The sequence below is a fragment of the Saimiri boliviensis genome, chromosome 2, assembly GCF_048565385.1.
Source record: "Saimiri boliviensis isolate mSaiBol1 chromosome 2, mSaiBol1.pri, whole genome shotgun sequence".
Classification (NCBI taxonomy): domain Eukaryota; kingdom Metazoa; phylum Chordata; class Mammalia; order Primates; family Cebidae; genus Saimiri; species Saimiri boliviensis.
Window position 1 is genome coordinate 218,131,098 of NC_133450.1, and position 19,811 is coordinate 218,150,908.

The 19,811-nt window shown below is 46.8% G+C and overlaps 1 protein-coding gene across 6 annotated transcripts in view; it reads right to left on the reverse strand.

Moving 5' to 3' along the window:
- Positions 1 to 935: 935 nt before the first annotated feature.
- Positions 936 to 19,811, reverse strand: part of MAPKAP1 (MAPK associated protein 1) — a 260,780-nt gene continuing 241,904 nt past the window's right edge. For all 6 annotated transcript variants that reach the window (XM_074395351.1, XM_074395347.1, XM_074395345.1 and 3 more), the window contains 2 exons: positions 6,794 to 6,891; positions 936 to 1,478 (listed from right to left, as the gene is read on the reverse strand). In XM_074395351.1, the coding sequence (XP_074251452.1) occupies positions 1,353 to 1,478; positions 6,794 to 6,891 (224 nt within the window). In that variant the 3' untranslated portion in view covers positions 936 to 1,352. The remainder of the gene's footprint in view (positions 1,479 to 6,793; positions 6,892 to 19,811) is intronic.

Sequence of the window (19,811 nt, forward strand, 5' to 3'; positions counted from 1 at the left end):
ATATTTCTTTTGTTTCTGGAGGGGGTGGTGGGAATGGAAGACATTAGAAAAGGATGGTCCTGTTGGCTGAACAAAGATCAGAATGAAAGAGGAATTCATTAAAATGAGCCCTGTGCAAAGAAATACACTCAGCTTTGAGATGCTGTGTTAGACACATCTCTTCCTGTACGACAATTTAAAAAATGTTTCTAATGCAGGTCCTCAGCCCTGGCCGGGGACAGTACGGATGTCACCGCGGGAGGGACACTGAAGAGGCTGTCGAGGACTGCAGAGGCATCTGTGTGGCCAGAGGCGGTGTCAGGGGCATCTGATCCTTTGCCTGTTCCCACCCAGGGAGCTGGACGGCATGGACACAGGTCTCCCTCCGCTCACCCCTCTCCCTGAAACTGAGAAACAGCAGCTTTCCGCCTGCTCAAACAAGGAGGCAGGCACTGGAAGGAGAAGAGGAAAGGGGAACGCGGCCCCTTCCAAGGCAGCGAAGCAGAGAAGATTCCAATTCTGGGAAAGTCCACATGCAGGTGGAACTGCAGGCTGAAACCTATACTTGCTACGTAAGAAACAGAAAGACCACCTCTGGCCGGGAGTGCAGCGTGCCTGAGGACGAGACGTCGCCCCCTCCTCCCGGCACCTCGCGCTGTCCACGCGGCTCCTTGGCTCAGGTCTGAAGCTGGGGCATGCTGAAGGGGACAGTGACACAGCCTGGGACACACCGCTAGGTCTCTGCTCCTAACTTTTAGTAAGATGCTACCCTCAAAGCAAATCCACTCATTTAAACAAATGGCATAGTTAAAACTATTGACTAAGACCTAAACATTTCTTCTGAGAAATCGAACCATAGCTTTTCCAATCTGCCTGTTCAATATGGGAACAGATTTTAAAGAGAATAACATAATCAATCCTCTGCCCCAAAGAATGGTCCATCATATCAACTGTGATAAAGAGTACACCTGTTTATTAAAATGAAAAACAGAAATGTACATTTTTGTTCTTTGTTTGCTTTAAGAAATTTGATCAAGTTGCAAGGAAATGCCTGGGCATGGCTCTGTACATCCTCGGGCAGGGTGGCAGGCAGTGAAGATGGCTGCGCGGCACGTGGCTCTTCCAGGGGGTGGTCTGGCCCCCAGGCATCACTAATCAAAGCCACTGCCAAGCAGGCTTCGGTCCATGGCAATGTCCCCAGTGCTTCCTCCTAGGGGGCCCCGACACCTTTCCCAAGGGCTCACCTGCCCAGTGCCAGTGAGCCAGGGGCTGGCCTCCCCCCGAGGACTTCAGGACACCGGGTGGACTCTAGGGTACTTGGCCCTGGCAGGCAGGCTCTGAGCTACAGAACAGATTGAGGCTGGAGGCCAGTGTCACTGCTGCCCAGATTTCTTCTCCTTCTGGAAGCTGAAGCTCGTACGTCTGTTCAGTTTTCTTTGTTTTTGAGCAAAGTAGTCTGCCCGGGCAGTGCTTGCTCGCGATTCCAGGATGTAGTTAACCTAGAAGCAAGAGCACACAGCCTGGTCACCTCGCCAGCTGCTCCCTACTCACCCAGGGAATAGGCAGGCATGGCTGGGAACACCCTGACCTGGGCTGGGTGCCTCAGGGCCAGGTGCTGTCATGGGGAAGGAGTCCAGTCATCACAGCAACCTGGCAGGCGGCTGGGCTCAGAACCACCGCTCTACAATGGGAAAGCAGAGGCTTGGAGAAGCCAAGTGGCCCGTCCAGGCTTCCCAGCGAGTGAGCAGCAAACTCTTCAGGTTCCGAAGCTCCTGCTCCCTCCTGGCGTGAGCCGCTCCCGGAGGGCTGTGCCCCGGCCGCCTGGCTCTGCCTCTCACCTGCTGTGTGACCTGGACATGTGCATAACCTCTCCTAGCCTGCAGTTCACTGTATGAAGGTCCGGAACAGCACAGGGATAAAAAGCAAACCCCGACAGGCTCTCCACCCAGCCTCCACCAGCCAGGCTTGGAGCTTCCACTCTCCCACTCCAGTGCTTCCTCTCAGCCTCATGAGCACCCCGCCAGGCAGGGCTCACTTGACAAAAAGGAAAGAGGCTCAGAGAGGGAGGCCGAAGTGGCTGTGACCCAGAAGTCACAGTCAGAGCTGCGAGAGGGGCTGAGAGCCGCATGTGAAGAGCGGGGCTGCCTCCTGGGCTCCTCTCAGGCCTTTTGCGTGTTGCTGCTTCTGCGAAGCCCCGGGGTCTGCCCAGAGCGACAAGCACACCTCCCACTCTGAAGGCAGCTGCACAGCTCGGCACTTCACTAGCACTGCAGCCCCGAGCCTTGGTCCGGGCCCTGAGGAGCTTGCTGCCTGGTGAGTGGGCATCCAGCCGCACGACGAGCACCAAGAAACGGGGCTGAGTATCAGGGAGGTGTGAGCAGGGAAGGCTTCCGGAGGGAATGAGCAAATTGAGTTTTGAGGGATAAGGAGTTTCTGAGTGCACAACAGGGAGGGGAGCAGCAGCGTGAATCAAGGCACAGCAGGGGCGCACCGCAAGGGGTGTCTGTGCCTGGGCGGGGCCGGGGGCGGGGGCGGCGGCAGCAGTGTCAAATCAGTGGTGGCAACTGGCACTGCCTTGGAGTGCCTTTCAGTACTCGTGGAATCTTCACAATAACCTTGAGACAGATGCCACTGTCATTCCATGCACAGGTGAGGAAGTCAAGGCCAATGACAATGATGTCATTCAGTCAAGGTCACAAAGCTAGAAGGTGTCAGGCACTTGACAAGCGCCCCCTCCTGCTCCGCAGCCCCTCGCCTCCTCTGGCTGTCCCCGCCGCCCTCTGGCTGGGGCTTTGGTGAACAGACGCTATTTCTCTTCACCTGCAAGTATCTAGAAGTTATGACTAGAAGGCTGAATATTTCTGACGAGAGAGACCAGCCACCGCCTCTGCTGATTCTACTGAGGGCCATGTGTCCTGTGCCAGAGGGAGAGGAGCTTCTGCTGACTCCGAGAAGGAACTAGAGCACTCCCGGGGGAGGCGGTGCGAGATGGTACCGCCTCAGATGGCCGAGGCTAAGACACTGTCCCTCCCAACTTTCTGCTCTGCTGGTCGGAGCAGCGGGCGTTGAAGGCTTGTGTGTGAGTACAGAAGGCCTGACACGCTCTGCCCGCTGCCTCGCCAAGCTACCAGCTGAGAGCAATAAATCATGAGGACCGCAGGGCCAGGTTGACGATTTGGGACAATACAATGTATGGAAATAAGAGGTTTTATCATTCTTAATAAAAGCAATCTTTGGATTATATTGTTTGCACACTCAGCCAACCTCGTGTTTTCAGTGTATTTTTGGCACATATAACTTGACAAAAGCATTTTAAAATGATCCTTAACAAGCCAACTATTTCCCAAATTTATTATCTTCAGTGCTTTGTGATAATCACATAGATAATTTTAATGGAAGATTAATGTAATAATCAAAAGATAAAAACGCCCTTTGGTCTGCCATTAGCTGGTTAATACGCTGTGGCTTAAAACGTGCACAATTTTATGCACTATAGAGTGTTTCACTTTCAGTGCATTTTACAGCTTAAGGCATAAAAGTATAGGGAGTTTTCATGGTCAATAAAGCCACAGCCTCCATCACTTGATCACGAGAAGAACCTGATTTGAAGAGCCCGGCAATTCCTCTAAGATTCATCTCAAAGCCTGTGGAATTAGGGACCACCCATGGCTTAGCTCAGTGACATCTTGGTGGGAAGAGGGCGGCTCTGGAGCTTCTTGGGGCCAGGTTCAAGCAGAGGCTCCAGGCTTGTGTGCTCTGGGACCTTGGGCCTTCATCTCCTTGTCTATGAAATAAATGGGGACAGTGTCTATATTCTGGAGGGCGGCTGGGAGGATTAAATGAGACAACGGACAGAAGAGGTACTCCCAGTAAACGGGAGATGTTAATATTTCCACAAGTGCAAAGAGCTCGATGGAGGTTTGCTTGCTCATGATTTTTCTTTGACATTGGCTTGTGGCTCTTATTTCCTCCCTTCAATTTCCATATGAGCTCTCATTTTATGTAAAGTGCCTGAATTCTAGAACAATGGCATGCATTACTGGAGTCTAAACTGACCTCTGAAGAGCTTCAGATGGCAACAACATTTCTGCCAAGTTCCCGGACACAGGGCTGGGCCTCTGTTGTTTGGTACTGGTGCAAAGCGCACAAAGACATGTTCATGACACTGCAGGAATGATGGATAAAACGAAGTATTCTAATTGCTATAAAAACCAGAGATGGGGCTGGGCGTAGTGGCCCACATCTGTAATCCCAGCACTTTGGGAGTTCCGAGGTGGGCAGATCACTTCTGGCCAGGACTTCCAGACCAGCATTGCCAACATGGTGAAACCTTGTCTTACCAAAAATAGAAAAAAATTAGCCAAGTGTGTTGGCGAGCACCTGTAATTCCAGCTACTTGGGAGGCTGAGGCAGGAGAATCACTTGAACCTGGGAAGTGGAGGTTGCAGTGTACAGAGATTATGTGACTGCACTCCAGTCTAGGCAACAGAGTAAGACTCTGTCTTTAAAAAAAAAAAAAAAAAAAAATCAGAAGTGGGAGAGATACTATCTAATCTTCCATCAGGATCATGATCATTAGCTCTCTAAGTAAATTGGGCTTGGGTATGCTACAACTCTTCCAGAGTCTTGTGCATGATGCAATATTTCTACAAATATTTTGATATGGAAACAGACACTTTAGGGAAAGTGACAGACCTCAGGGATTTTGCAGAGAAGCATCTGCTTCGAGGGAACATTTGGACCTGTAAAATGATTTCTCTGCATTTGATCTTCCACAGTCTCATACTGAAGTCATAAACCTGTGTTTCTGTCATCAATCTGCTGTTGTGAAAATTATTTTGTTGTCAACCACAGGATTATAATTTTACTAGAATTCTCAAGTCTTGAATATTTTAATGCTGGCTATAAAAAAAAGGTCCAGCCCCTGACGGAGTAATGGAATATTTCTCTGCCCGGTCCCTGAACACTGCACAAGCTGCCTGTGCTGTCTGTGATGCTCCAGTGGGTAACTCGAAGCTCACTGGCTGCAAGCACTCCCAGGCGGGCCCCGTGTCCCCACTCCTTGGCCCAAGGATGGCTCTGCTCAGGGTGGTCTATGAACCCTCTACCTCTTAGCCAGCTAATCATGCTACTCTGTCTCTTCTCCAACTGTCCTTCCAGCTGCTCTTTTAAATCACCATCTACTGCTTTTGAATATCTTTTGCAGCCATGGGGAACGTGTCTCAATATATTCATGTACCGCAATTCTATTTCCCTGAAATCTCTCACTCAACTTTTAGGTCATACACAACTGGGGAATTAAAACACAAGTCTGAAATCTGTAAAATCTGGGGTCAAGTTCTGGTTCTGACAACTCATCAGAGTCATGATCCTGCCTCTGCTACTTTCTTCCGGAGCCTCACTTTTCCTCTGGGAAATGGGAACTCTTTTAGCTCGTGACCTCACAGAGTTGTGAAGATGCACTGTGATGGGACACGCGGAGCCTCTGGCCCAGGTCCTGCACTGTGCAATCCCTCAGCCTGTCTTTGCTACTTTTGCTATTACTTGATGACTTTGACTCTTAAGAGAATGAATAACTTACATAGGTGTCTCGTGTCTCCTCTGACTTGTACTCTGGCAGCCCTGTTGGGGTGGGGTAGCATGGGTACCATGATCCCCACTTTATAGGTGGGGATACTGAGGCCCAGAAAGGTGATGTGACTAGCCAGGGTCACACAATTAGGGGTGGAGGAGCCCTCTCTGGTCCTCACCCTTGCTCTGCCACAGCAGCTATTTTTCCTATCTGATCAATCGACATACGATTTGGCTTGAAGAAAGGATTCTCAGCTTGGGAGAGGCTGAGACACCTAGTCCAGGGCTACTCAGAGTGTGGAGCCCAAACCAGCAGCCAAGGTAGCACCTGGCGCTTCCTGGAAACGTATGATCCCAGGTCCTATCCAAGACCTCCCAAATCCGAAAGAGCCCCGGAGACTCCCATGCCCAGCAGAGCTTCTCTCAGCTATACTCCACTCTGGAAGCTCCACTGACCCCCCCAGGCCCTCGTGCCCGCCTCGCCTCAGCACCTCCAAGGCTGCCTGTCTGTGGTGCTTCCTCTCTCCTCACCTGGTCAACATTTGTGCCTCTTCATTCACCCTTCAGGGCTCAGCTCTCCCTACCTCCACACCTCCACCCCAAGTCAGTCTACTGTGACACACTCGCACCTTTGAGACTAACAATGTCTTTGTCATTTTCTGTTTTATGCCTATCTCCTCCGACAGAGGAAGAGCTCTCCACGGGCAGGCACAGAGTCTGTCACTGTGGCATCCCAGGCCCTGGCCGGGCACACGGAAGGTGCTCAGTGGTACTGTTTAGGTATGGCAACACATCTAGCAGAAAGTTGGGTGTGTTTAGAACAGGTTGCGAAAATCACCTTGAGCATAATTGAGGTGTCTTCAAAACAATAATAATTTCCTCAGAGTCTGCTCCAGGGGCTTCAAGGAGCTCTTGACAACAGTTGCAGGAAAATAAACAGTACATAAAAGGAATAAGCAGATACAGGAAGAGCCAGGGTTACCAGGGCTGGGAGGAAACCGAAGGCGGTCCTGCTTTGGCTGAAGCAGGTGCAGAGCAGCCGACCTGGGGCTGCTGTGGCCCCTGGCATGGCCACTCACCCCTGGGTGGCTGGTAAGCCATGCAGCTCCTCCTCTGCAAAACTGGGCCTGGGAGCCTTGTCCAGAGCTGTGGAGTAGGAGGGGCTGCAGCCAGACCGGAAACAGTCCAAAAAGAAGCTGGACCCACTACCCTGTCTGTGGGTTGAGAAGGAACACTCACTCACCTTGAGCACAATTTCATTGACGGTAGCAGCGTCCGATTCAAAGTAGAGGTGTTTATAGTCGTGATTGCTTAGATACGTGAGTTTAAATATTGCGTGACCTGCAGAGAGAGAAAAGCTGTGTTGAGGGGTTCTGGTGAGTTACTTGTGGTGGGGGCCTCCATATGTTCTCCCCATCATTCCAATTCAAGCTAGAGCAAGTGGAGGCTGAGCAGCACCTCGTCTTCCCAGGAGTAGTTCATTTTCTCATTACAGGTGGGCATAAAATGGACAATGAAAAAAACTGTAAAAAGACCTAATAGCCAGTTAGGTCCCATACCGCTCTGGAATGCATTCAAGGGAATGCCACGTTAGGAAGGCTTTACAGAACTACTGCTATATGATAATTACATGGAAAAGGTGGCATTTTTAAGGGAGAAGGCTAATTAACTCCACATTATTACTCTAAAACTAACTGTGCTTAAAGTCAGATAAACGAGCAACAGGAAGGAGAAGGGTCAAGGGCCACGCTATTATGAGGCTGCACCCCCGCCCCCGGCCTCCTGCTGGGAGGGGACTCCTGCCTGGAGAGGGGGAATCCTGGTCTTTGACCTTGCTTGGAAGCTTCTCCCAAAGGCCTCAGGTCATCTCCACCCTGGAAGGATGGGGGCAGGGTGGGGGACCATGGAAAGCTGGCACGTCACAAAGCGACCAGAACTTCTGAATACAAATCTGACCTTGGTCCCCATTCTCCATGCCCCTTCCTGCCACCTTCAGGATGACACTGTCATTTCTGGGATTGCTTCCTGGTCTAGCCTCATCTCACTCTGCTGTCCCGACAGGCCACAGGCTGCCCCAGCACCGCACACTCCCACCTGCCCACACCAGCCTCTGCCCAGGTTCTTCCCCAAGCCTGGGATGTCTCTCTCACTAACCTGGATGGAAAAGACCTGCTGATCCTTGGTGGCTCAGCTCAGCTAGCGCCTTCTTGGGTGAGTCGTCATAGCTACACTCCTAGGCGCGCTGGTTGTGTGGGCCTACCACATGGTACCATGACCCTCCAAAGAAACCTGCTTGACTTATCATGCCTGCTGCCATGGCTATATTATCTGGGCCTGTCCTTTGGTGTCCAGACGGTCAATCAGATTCCCTCTTCTAAATGGAGACACAGATGCCAGGCTGTCTAAACTGGCACAAGAGCTGAGAATAAGATGAGGGGCTTTGGGACTCCCAGTCTCAGGCCCATGGGACTTCCCCAGCCTATTGGTACATGTTATCCTTGGGTTCCAGGAGACTCCCGTTGCCTTCCAAGAAAGTCTTCTTTCTCTTTAAGCTACTGAAGTTAGTTTCCATTACTGGCAAGCAAAGGAACAGTGCTCAAGAGATATAGGTAGCCAGTACTCAGCAAACCTTCCTAGACCACAGAGCGGCAGGTGACATCTCTAATACAGAGGCCTCCTGCAAGATGCCCAGAAACGACCTTCCCTAGTATTTCAACAGACCTTCGTGCCTGTGAGATTAAAATTCAGCATATCCCTTCTATTAGTCCTCTCATCTGCTGTCCTTTTAATTGAAGCAGCGCCTGGTCACAGTTATTAATTAATAATATATCACCCATATTACTGTAAGTTCACCTCTTTCCCGGAGAAATCTTCTTGGGGACTTTATTTACAGTAGCTAATTTTTCAGATCTCCAAAAATAAACTGATATATGTTGTACATTTGTGGCCAGAAAAGTTGAGCCACTGGTATTTTATCCTGGAAGCCTCGTTATGATGTACTAATTGTGACTATAAATCCTAAATTGAAAAAATTAACTAATAATTTCTGAAAAACCTCACTTTCAGACACTTGACAAATTTAGCCTGATTCTAAATCATGGTATTAAAATGTTAGAATTCCTGACTGGAAGCTAATCACTCTGTTAACATATAAATTACGTGTTTCTAATAAGGAAGTGGACCTTACATGGGTGTGTCTGTGTGTGCGTCTGTGTATGTTCACATTCACAGGATCTACCCAGGACATCAGAGTCTTGTCGGTGACATACCTTGTGGAAGAACAATGCAGACACCTTGCCTGGCCATGCTGTGGCCAAGCAGAGCCATCTACAAAGGACACAGGGCTGTGAAGGACAAAGAGACACCCCCTCCAGGAGGCCTTCCTGCTGACACCTGGCCACGACAGACACAGATACCAAGGCCTGGGGCTAGAAAGAACCAGAAGGTCTTAGGGAGACCTGCAGACCCAAAGCTTCGGGGTTCACTGACCGCTTTGATAAGACAGCTCATGGACTGTCCACACCACCTGCTCCTGCTTGTCACTGACAAAACTGAACCAAACCTCAAAGCGCTACAGCATGTTTTGCCTGAACAACTGAGACACTGTTAAACAGATTTCCTGTGATTTAGGCAGAGCCCAACCTGTACACAGCACATGCAATATGCAGTTTGCATAGCCTAGGAGCCTCAGAAAGGAAGCTTTGATGCTGTCCCCTTGGGACTATGGCATCTAGGAAGCTTGTCAATTGTGGGCTGACAGAGGGCAGGCCTGTGGTTCATCTGCACAGTCATATGAAAACAAACAAAAATACCATCCCAAGCCAAGTCTCCTGAAAAGCTGCATATTTGAGCCAAGTGACTCCAAATCCCCCGTCGTCAGAATTTTGACTTTACTTTGTTGCACATGGAGGCTGTGTGTCCCCTGCCTGTCTCCAGGGCTCACCCAGCACCCATCTGAGGAAGAGTGAAGCAGGGGAGAGAGAGGAAGCATCCCGACATTCCTCCACTCTCCTTCAAGCCTCGGGTTTATTTGTCCTTTCCAGAGAAAGCACTCACATCATGGGGAGAGGGGAACAGAGGGCAGAAAACGTTCTGTGGAGCACTTGTGCTTGCACTTGAACTATTACAGAGTTGTGGAAGTTAATCAGTGGGCCGAGGCACGGTGGACAGCCCCAGCTGACAGCCCCCTCCTGCTCTCGGCGAGGAGTGATGAGCAGAACCCTGGGGGGGGGCAAGTGCAGATTGAGATCAGCTGCCACGCTGGGCCACAGGACATGGGGGGACTCACTCCGCAGGCGTTTCTGCCCCGAGTTCCCCTCACTAGCAGCCCTGTTTTGCTGGGCAGTTTTCCCTGGTCTGGGCTCTGCCTAGGGCAAAGGACACAGAAATGAACACCAAGAGTCGAGTATGATGAGCGTGAAGAAGGTAAGCACAGGGAGCTGCCATGGAGATGCCAAGGCAGAGGCACCTGGCCGGGGTGGAGAAGAGCCACCAGGGACAGTTTCTTGGGAGGAGCTGGCATCTGGGCAGTTTTAGAGAAGGGCAGGAGTCAGCTGGGTAAAGGTGAGGGTGGAGAAGGGTGGAAAAGAGGAAGACGCCAAAGGGCAAGGATACTGAATGGGCAAACATACAGGGTCTCCATGGGAGCTCTGGGCAGATCAGGGTCAAGTGGCAGGCGGGGTGAGAGAGAGGGGCAGGCACAAAGGGGTGAGAGTGCCTGGAGTCACCAGCTGATGGGGGCCACTAGTGGGCTTTAAGCAGGGCAAGTGAAAGAAATGGGCAAATTGTGTTTTAGGGTGTTCTCCCTGGTTCCCTGGAGCCTGGAGGCGAGGTAACCAGTTGCCATAGTCAGCCAGAAAGGAGTGAGTGCAGTTTTGAGCTAGACAGGTGCAGAAGGATGCTGAACAGGAATGGAGATGAGAACCACAGAGAAGACAATGTTGGCAGGATGGGGAAACTCTTTCACAACAGAATAGCTAATAAGCGGAAGCCACACTTTCATAATTTCACCTAGACCAACACCTGCATATTAAAGTATAAAAAGTTCACTGACATCTTGCTGGAAATCAATCTGTCAATAAACATGAGTAATTTATGCTACATGGTAAATTTCCACCATGGGTGTCTGGGAAGAAGGAACTGCCCACACTTAAATACTGGGTGAACAGAAGAATGCCTGTTACCGGATTCGATCAGCCTCAGACATCCCACGGCTCACCTAAGGTAGAAGAGGGGGCCAACGACCTCCTCAGCTGCAGCCCACCAGGCATCTGTCCTGGGGCATTAGAGGGAATCAGAAGTGGGCAAGTTACCCTTGAAAGTTCCAAGACCACCAGCAGTTTTCACAGGAACAGGGTTAAGCCATAGGAGCAAGGTATCTTTGTAAAAAAATAGCTGAGAGGCTTGGGCAGAGTGGCTCAAGCCTGTAATCCCAGCACTATGGGAGGCCAAGATGGGTGGATCACCTGAAGTCAGGAGTTCAAGACCAGCCTGGTGAACATTGTGAAACCCTGTCTTTACTAAAAATACAAAAATTAGCTGGACATGGAGGCGCATGCCTGCAATCCCAGCTACTCAGGAGGCTGAGACAGGAAAATCGCTTGAACCCAGGAGACAGGAGGTTGCAGTGAGCTGAGATCGCACCACTGCACTCCAGCCTGGGTGACAGAGTGAGACTCCGTCTCAAAAAAAAAAAAAAAAAAAAAAAAAAAAAATCAGCTGAGAACAAGTTATATATTAGTATGATTAAAAAAATGCAAAGTTTAATATTCCAATTAGCTCTAATTATTTTGCATTAATTGTTGAATTCTATTTAAATTAAGGTTTAACAAAAGCCTGAGACACAAGAGGAAAAAAAAGCACACGCCCTGAAGTTAGGATGAAACTCTAGCTCTGCCACGTTTCAGTGGTACGACCTTGGCAAGGCACTGTCCCTTCCCAGGTTTGCCTGGCCTTAAAGGAGGAAACAGCATCTGTCAGTCACCTCTTATATGTCACATATATCCCTGCATATAGCAGGGACTCAATGGGTAGAGTGGTAATTCATATAACTATGATGGAACTGATATTTGATGATAGAATGCTCATTACTTCGAAGATTTCATTTTTAATTGGGCCTCTTTTGACCATATTTGCTTTTACAGTGCTGTAGAAATAAAATGCCATACAAGAGGGTATAAATGTGGCATCTAAGCACTGGTCACTGCTTAGGGCAGATACTGAAACTGTACCTCGGCTCCTGAGTAATGAAGTGAAAATCTGGATATGTAAAAATGTATTTACATTTATGTAAGTTTTTCAAAGTAAGATAGAGAAGATGGAATATGATACCTAGCAGAAACTAATTAGTGGCAGGAATGTCAGAAGTGGAGACATTGAGCTTTCGTGCTGTAATTTATCTCCTGTATTATGGATTCTAACTAAAACAGGAGGCTGTACTGAAAAAACAGGTTTTTCTGGCCAATTCAGGGGTGTGGCCATGTGGTCATGAGATGGGATGGCTTAAACATACAGGAACAGCACTCGCAACCTGCTAAAAGAGGTGCTCCCAGATTTCCACCGCAAATCAACTGAAAGGAGGGTCTTTTTTTGATTTTAAATTTTTACCTTTTTTTTTTTTTTTTTTTTTTAAGATGGAGTCTCATTCTTGTTGCCGAGGCTGGAGTACAGTGCTTTGATCTCGGCTCACTGCAATTCCAACTCCCGGGGTTCAAGAGATTCTCTTGCCTCAGCCTCCTGAGGAGCTGGGATTACAGCGCTCGCCACCACACCCGGTTATCAATTTTTTACTTTCCATCTGCCTTAGGAAACGTCTCAAGGGAGGGTCTCTTCTAACACAACCTGCCAGCACTGACTGTAGTTGGCCATGACTGGTCACAGCTGAAGCTGCCAAAATGAGCCTGCAACCCACCTCTGTCTAAACCCCCAGGTGTCACCACTTGCCAAAAAAATAAAAATAAAGCTGTTTCTTTTCCTTTTCAATTAAACAATGAGAGCTTATTAAAAATATCAGAAACTGAGAAGAGAGAGGAAAACCTCCACACCCCACCCCATAATCCCAACACTAGCACAGTGGCATCCACGGCCTCTTTCCTAACATTCTCGCCTGTTTGCATAGTTGTTATCAGACTGTATACTAAAAGTTGAGCTGAGTTTTTTTAAGTTAACATTTTACCATACCCCTTTCCCTGTTGCAACAATTTCTATAGCCACTGTTTTCAATGGCTGCATTTTATTACAGCCAGTAGATTCGTGCCACATACAGGTCAAGCTGCTATCTCTGTTGGGTTTCCAGTTACTTATAAAATGGCCAATATTATAAATAAGCCTATGAAGAACAGCTCTGAGGCTTTGGATTCTTTTTCAATTCCTTTACATCAGGCATGGACACTTTTTGAAAACTGAGTTGCCAAGGTCTGATGTCTTCTGGGCCCTCTGGCCTGGGAGGGGAACATTCTCATTGGATTTCTTGGGGGAAACTGATGGGGAACACACACATTGTTTTAGGCAAAGCTATGTCTTTCTGTAGGTCCCAGGAGAAAATGCTGGACTGGGGTTCTCTGGTCTCCGGGCTGAAAACTCCCTCCTGGCTGAGCCTCCACTGCAAGCAACAGTTCTGAGCTGCCTGCAGGGAGCTTCAGCTTAAAGTAATTCGACTGGCAAAAGGTGATGCTCCTTCCCAAGCACTCCTGCAGAGGCAGCGGCCTGGGAAACTGTAATAATGACCTCTTTGACCTCTAGAGCAGGGGCTGTGCCTGACCTACTTATATTTCTGCCTGTATTCTCAAACTCTCTCTTTGGCTCCTTCCTATAAACATAATTAAATCTCTAATTATACAAACTCCCATGGCAATGTGATTTCCCTCCTTTCTCTAATGTCTCAAAAACATTCTTGCTAAGGTCACTATGCCCTCAATGTTGAGAGATCCAGTAGAGATTTCTCAGCTGTTTTCGACACTTCTTAAAGTCCTGGCTTCCCTGGAGGCACAGCCACCTGACTCTTTGGTCCACATCTCCAGTCCATCTGTCTCTCACATTTCCTTTGTGATCTTTTCGACCTCCACCTGTCCCTTAAAGCGATGGTCTTCCTGAGTTCTATCGCTGATCCAAGTCGCCTCTAACTCTACGCTTTCCTGTGTCAGCTTCGCCCTGGGGTTTTAGTTACTACTCACATGTTGATGAACCTGAAGCAGCTATGCAGCCTATACCTTTCTCCAGTTTCAGAGCCAACCAGTGGGTACAGCGGCCAGCTACAAATGGCCCCCCATGCAGCATGTCCAGAACTGGCATCAGCATCTCCCCTTAAACTGGCAGCTGCGGTGGCACAACTGGAGGCTTCACCACACACCAAGTACCGGGCCTTTGGTCCCCTCGTTTTCCCATGTTCATCTTCTGTCCCTGTCTATCCTGTGACCACAGCCCTCACCCAGGTGCTGACCATCTATTGCCTTTTCTCTGGTTTTCCTTCTTTTGATCATGTCTTCTGCAGAGTCTAACATCTATCCACAGGAGTCATTTTTGTTTTCTGAGACAGAGTCTTGCTCTGTCGCTCAAGCTGGAGTACAGTGCTATGATCTGGGCTCACTGCAATCTCTGCCTCCTGAGTTCAAGTGATCTCCCACCTCAGCCTCCAAATAGCTGGATTACAGGCATGTGCCACCACGCCCAGCTAGTTTTTGTAATTTTAGTAGAGATGGGGTTTTGCCATGTTGGCCAGGCTAGTCTCGAACTCTTGGCCTCAACTGATCTGCCCGCCTTGGCCTCCCAAAGTGCTGGGATTCTAGGTGTGAGCCACGGCAGCAGGCCAGGAGTCATTCTTTTAAAACACACCATCTGGACATGTCACTTCCCCTACTTAAAACTCTGCAATGCTTCTTTTCCTATCATCCTCAGAATAAAGTCCCAAGCTTCCTAAGATGATTTTCAAGACCTTACATCAGCAGTTATCACACTTTTTGGTCTCAAAAGCCCTTTATACTCTTAAACACTATTGAGGAGTCCAGAAAACTTATGTGGATTATACCTATCAATATTTATTGTGTTAGAAATTCAGCCAGGTGTGGTGGCTCACACCTGTAATCCCAGCACTTTGGGAGGTCAGGAGTTTGAGACCAGCCTGGCCAACATGGAGAAACCCTGTCTCTACTAAAAACACAAAAACTAGCTGGGTGTGGTGGCGTGTGGCTGAGGCTGGGCTGGAGGGCTGAGGAGTGAGAATTGCTTGAACCTGGGAAGTGGAGGTTGCAGTGAGCTGAAATCACACCTGGAGTACTGACCACTCTACTCCAGCCTGGGTGAAAGAAAAAGCCTCTGTCTCAAAAAAAGAAAAAAAGAAATTAAAACTGAGAAATTAAAAAAAATCAATTAATTCATTAAAATAATAAACCCATTATGAGTTAACATATTTTGAAGTTGAAAAACCTGTGTATTTCCCCACTGTTAAATAAGAGTGGCATTATTTCATGGTTTTTTTTTTTTTCTTCTGAGACAGTCTCACTCTGTTGTCCAGGCTAGAGTGCATGGCACCATCTTGACTCCCTGCAACCTCTACCTCCTTGGTTCAAGTGATTCTCTTGCCTCAGGAGAATCAAGTGGTTCTCCCTTCTGAGTAGCTGGGCTACAGGTGTAAGCCACCATGCCTGGCTAATTTTTGTATTTTTAATAGAGAGGGAGTTTTGCCACATTGGCCAGGTTGGTCTCGTACTCCTGACCTCAGACAATTCACCTGCCTCGGCCTCTAAAAGTGTTGGGATTAGAGGTGTGAGCCACCGCACCTGGCCTATTTTATGTTTTTGAAATCTGTAACATTTGGTTTAACAGAAAACAGCTGAATTAGCCTATCTGCTTCTGCATTTGATCTGCTGTGATATACTGTTTTGATGAAAGTAAATGAAGAAAAGCCAACCTCACACAGGTAAGTTTTTGAAAAAGTAAGGCATATTTTAATGTTCTTCTTTGTAAATACTCCTCTGTGATACTACACCGAACTTGATAAATGGTAGTTTCTTAAAGATTAGTTGCAATGTGGAATATAAACCTCAGTAATAAACTTTTTGTACTGTTACATTAAAATCCATTGGGCTGTCTTACATTGTGAATTTTTCCCCTTGCCTGATTTTGTAACATCTTGCAGTTGTCTGGAAAATATTGGTTCACTGAGTTATGCAGATTTTCCAAATGTTGACATATTTCATTATATAATATCAAAAAAAATCACATTCATTAATATCACCACTAATCATATCAGAAAAGTCTTTATGCATTGAGAAGCCAAGCTCACAGTCATGCAAGTTTCCCAGAACTCTAATTTTCACCTGCAAGTTTGAACTTCATCGTAGGCATTAAATACTATCACCTGTTATCCTTGAAGTGCCAGACTCAGTTCCTTCATCTTCAAGAAAAGGTCTGCCCAATATGCATTTGAAGAACCATAGTTTGTCAGTTGTTCTTTCAAGTTATAATAACGTTCCATGAAATAAACAGCTGGTTCAGCTTGCAATGCAGATAATTAAACAAGCGCTATTCCCTGAGACAAGTATCCAACTTTTGAATGTAGCAGAAATGACTCCATGTACTTCAGGAAATAAATTAGGAACAATTGCTTATGAGGGCCTTTTTGATGCTTCAATTCATGGCTAAGTTGTTCTGGTAAAATAACCAAGCATTGGCTGAGGTTTATTCTTCAGCTTTTAGAGAAATAGCTAAGAAACAAGTTCTGCACCTGGAAATTTCCTCTTGGAGGGACTTAAAGTCTACAACAAGCTTGAGTTTGCAAGTACTCTATGGGAGGCCAAATCACTACAAATGAAACCTCATCTATCCAGAATCACTGGAGTGGAGAGCTAGGGTAACCTTTGTGCAAAAAGCCTTTTTCCATTTTAAACATTAAAATTCCATATTATACACCTTCCTTCTGCATTACAGTTTAAGGCAAAGAAAATACTGCATTATCACTTTCTTCTGTGGAAGTACTGAACATCATGATTCTCCCAGGGTTGCAAAAGGCTCTACGTCGGGCCACAAAATTGTGCCACACTACAGTGTTTACTGAGTTCTTGGAATGCTCTTCAATAGTTTTTGTTTAGTTTCATTTTTGCTCAACTCTTGTCAGCTTTCACTTCTCAGTCTTTATTATTTAAGTTCTGTCATTCTCTCTCTCCTCTTTTAATATTCTGCATTTAATATCCTTTAGGAAGAGAAACCAGATAACCAAGAATGGGTGAAATTTGTTTAAAAAATAAGACTTTAGGCTGGGCACGTGGCTCATGCCTATAGTCCCAGCACTTTGGGAGGCTGAGATGGGTGGATTGCCTGAGGTCAGGAGTTTGAGAACAGCCTGGACAACATGGTGAAACCCCATCTTTACTACAAATACAAAAAAATTAGCTGGGCGTGATGGCACATGCCTGTAATCCCAGCTACTCAGGAGGCTGAGGCAGGAGAATTGCTCCACTTGAACCCAGGAGGTGGAGGTTGCAGTAAGCCAAGGTCACACGCCATTGCACTCCAGCCTGGGCAACAAGAGCAAAACTCCCATCTCAAAAAAAAAAAAAAAAGACTATACACTGTGAGTTGGAGCTAGGGTTATTATTCTTCCTTCAAGAAAGCACAGATGTTGGTTGGGCACAGTGGCTCACAGCTGTAATCCCAGCATTTTGAGAGGCCAAGATGAGAGAACTGCTTGAGGCCAGGAGTTCAAGACCAGCCTGATCAACATAGTGAAACCCCCATCTCTATTTATTTTTTAAAAACCACACAAAACAAAAATAAAAAATAAGAAAACACAGACATTTAAGTGCCTTGGCTTTGTGTCAGTGGCAGAGAGAAGAATGTGGACCTCTGTTCCATCTACGGAGAACTTTGGACAAGTGATAAGCTTCTTTGGGCCCCAGTTAAATCATTGATAAAATGGGAATATTATCTGCCTCACAAGTTGTTGTCAGGATTATATTATCATAGGAGGAAGTCCAGCAGTCTTAGAATTATATAATGAGTGTAGATAACTTAATTATTGCAACCTCACAGAGGTGCAAGAATTAAGTAATGCATATAAAGGACTTGGAACACTGTCTGATGGGGGAGGTTCCCTTCCCTTCCCTTTTCACCTCCACTCTCAGACAAGCAAACTTTTCCTACAAAGGGCCAGATAGTAAATACTTCAGGTTTTATGAATCAAGAGATAAAATTGAGGATACTTTGTAGACACATAAGAAGAGAGAAAAAAATTCCACATTTTTCATTGACAAAATTCAAAATTTAATCATTAAAAACGTTTTTTTGGGTAATACAGATCTACTAATAGGAAGTGTAGTTTTTTTTCCTTTGGTTGAGGGGATATTTTACTTAAATGAGATAAAAAATTAGTGATCTCTATTATCACATCAATTGCAAATGTTTATCTGTAAAATCCAGTCTTGTCTTACAGGCCATGCAGGAACAGGCGGTGGGCTGGATTTGGCCTGTGGCCCAGTTTGCCAATTGCCGCTGAAAATTGTCTCTCTTGCTTGTTCCCCTTTCTTGGTCCATCCCACGTCATTGGTAACTGATATTTTGAGTGCTCTTAGTTCTCTGTGCAGATTTGGGTTTCCTTCTGTTATTTCCCCCCTCCAGCCTTTACACTTCTCACAGTGTAAGGTTTAGTGGTGACAAATTATTTCATTTTTTGATTGCCTGGAATGTCATTACTTCATCTTCCTTTCTGAAGGATATTTTCACTGAATGTAGGATTCTAAGTTGACAGATTTCTTCTTTTAGCACTTTAGAGATGTCATTCCATTGTCCTATGGATTGCATTATTTCTAGTGAGAAGTCGGCAACCATTCTTATCTCGGTTTCTCTATGTAATATGTCTTCTTTCTTTGGCCACTTTTTTTCTTCTTTGAGACTGAGTCTCACTCTGTCACTCAGGCTGGAGTGCAATGGTGTGATCTCGGCTCACTGTAACTTATACTTCCCAAGTTCAAGCCATTCTCCTGCCTCAGCCTCCTGAGTAGCTGGGACTATAGGCATGTGCCACCATGCCCTGCTAATTTTTGTATTTTTAGTAGAGATGGGGTTTTATCATGTTGTCCAGGCTGGTCTTGAACTCCTGACCTCATGATCTGCCTGCCTCGACCTCCCAAAGTGCTGGAATTACAGGCGTGAGTTGCTGTGCCTGGCCTCTTTGGCTGCTTTTAAGATTTTTCTCTTTATCACTGGTTCTCAGCAATTTGATTATAATGTGCCTTGTTGTGGTTTTCTTTATATTTATCATGCTTAACTTTTCACTGGGCTTCCAAGATTGGTGGTTTGATATTTTTAATAAAATCCGGAATAGTTTTTCCCCTCCATCAGCAAGACTACAATTACATACATGTGAGAACATTTGCTGTCACTCCAAAGGCTCTAATCTCTTCATCCATTTTTTCTCTGTGCCTTGAATAGTTTCTATTGTTCTGTTATAGAGTTCACTGATTGTCACAGATTCTGAAATGGCTCCCAATGATCCTACCTTCTGCTTTTCACGCCCACGTGTAATGTCCTTGTCTTGTTTGTGGGCTGGACCTAGTGACTTGCTTCTAACGAATAACACAGCAGAAGTGTTGGGACATCACTTCTGAGAATAAGTTATAGAAGACTGTAACTTATTCCTTGCTAGCACTCTCTCTCTCGCTTACTTTTGACAGCTCTATCTTCTAAGTTTCTCTTTGGAGAACTGAGGGTTTTTCCAAGGAAGTAAACCCTGCCAGCAATCACTCAGTGAGCTTGGAAGATCCTGTCTAAATGAAACCCTGAGATGACTGCAGCCCCCGCTGACATCTTGACTGCAGTCTTTTGAGAGACCCCAAGCCAGAGGACTCAGTTAAGCTGTGGGATACCTGACCCACCAAACTGTAAGAAAGTAAATGTTACATCTGTTTTAAGCCACTATGTTTTGGGGCAATTTGTTTTGAGGCAATTGATAACTAATGCACTGATCTTTTTTCATCACCTTCCTAATCTGTTCCCATTTAGTGAATTTGGTTTTTTTTTGGAGACAGAGTCTCACTCTGCTGTTGAGGCTGGAACGCAGTGGTAGGGTCTTGGCTCACTGCAACGTCCACCTCCCAGGGTCAAGCAATTCTCCTGCCTTAGCCTCATGAGTATCTGGGGTTACAGGCATGAACCACCATACCTGGCTAATTTTTGCATTTTTAGTAGAGATGGGGTTTCACCACGTTGGCCAGGCTGGTCTCGAATTCCTGACCTCAGGTGATGTGCCCACCTCGGCCTCCCAAAATGCT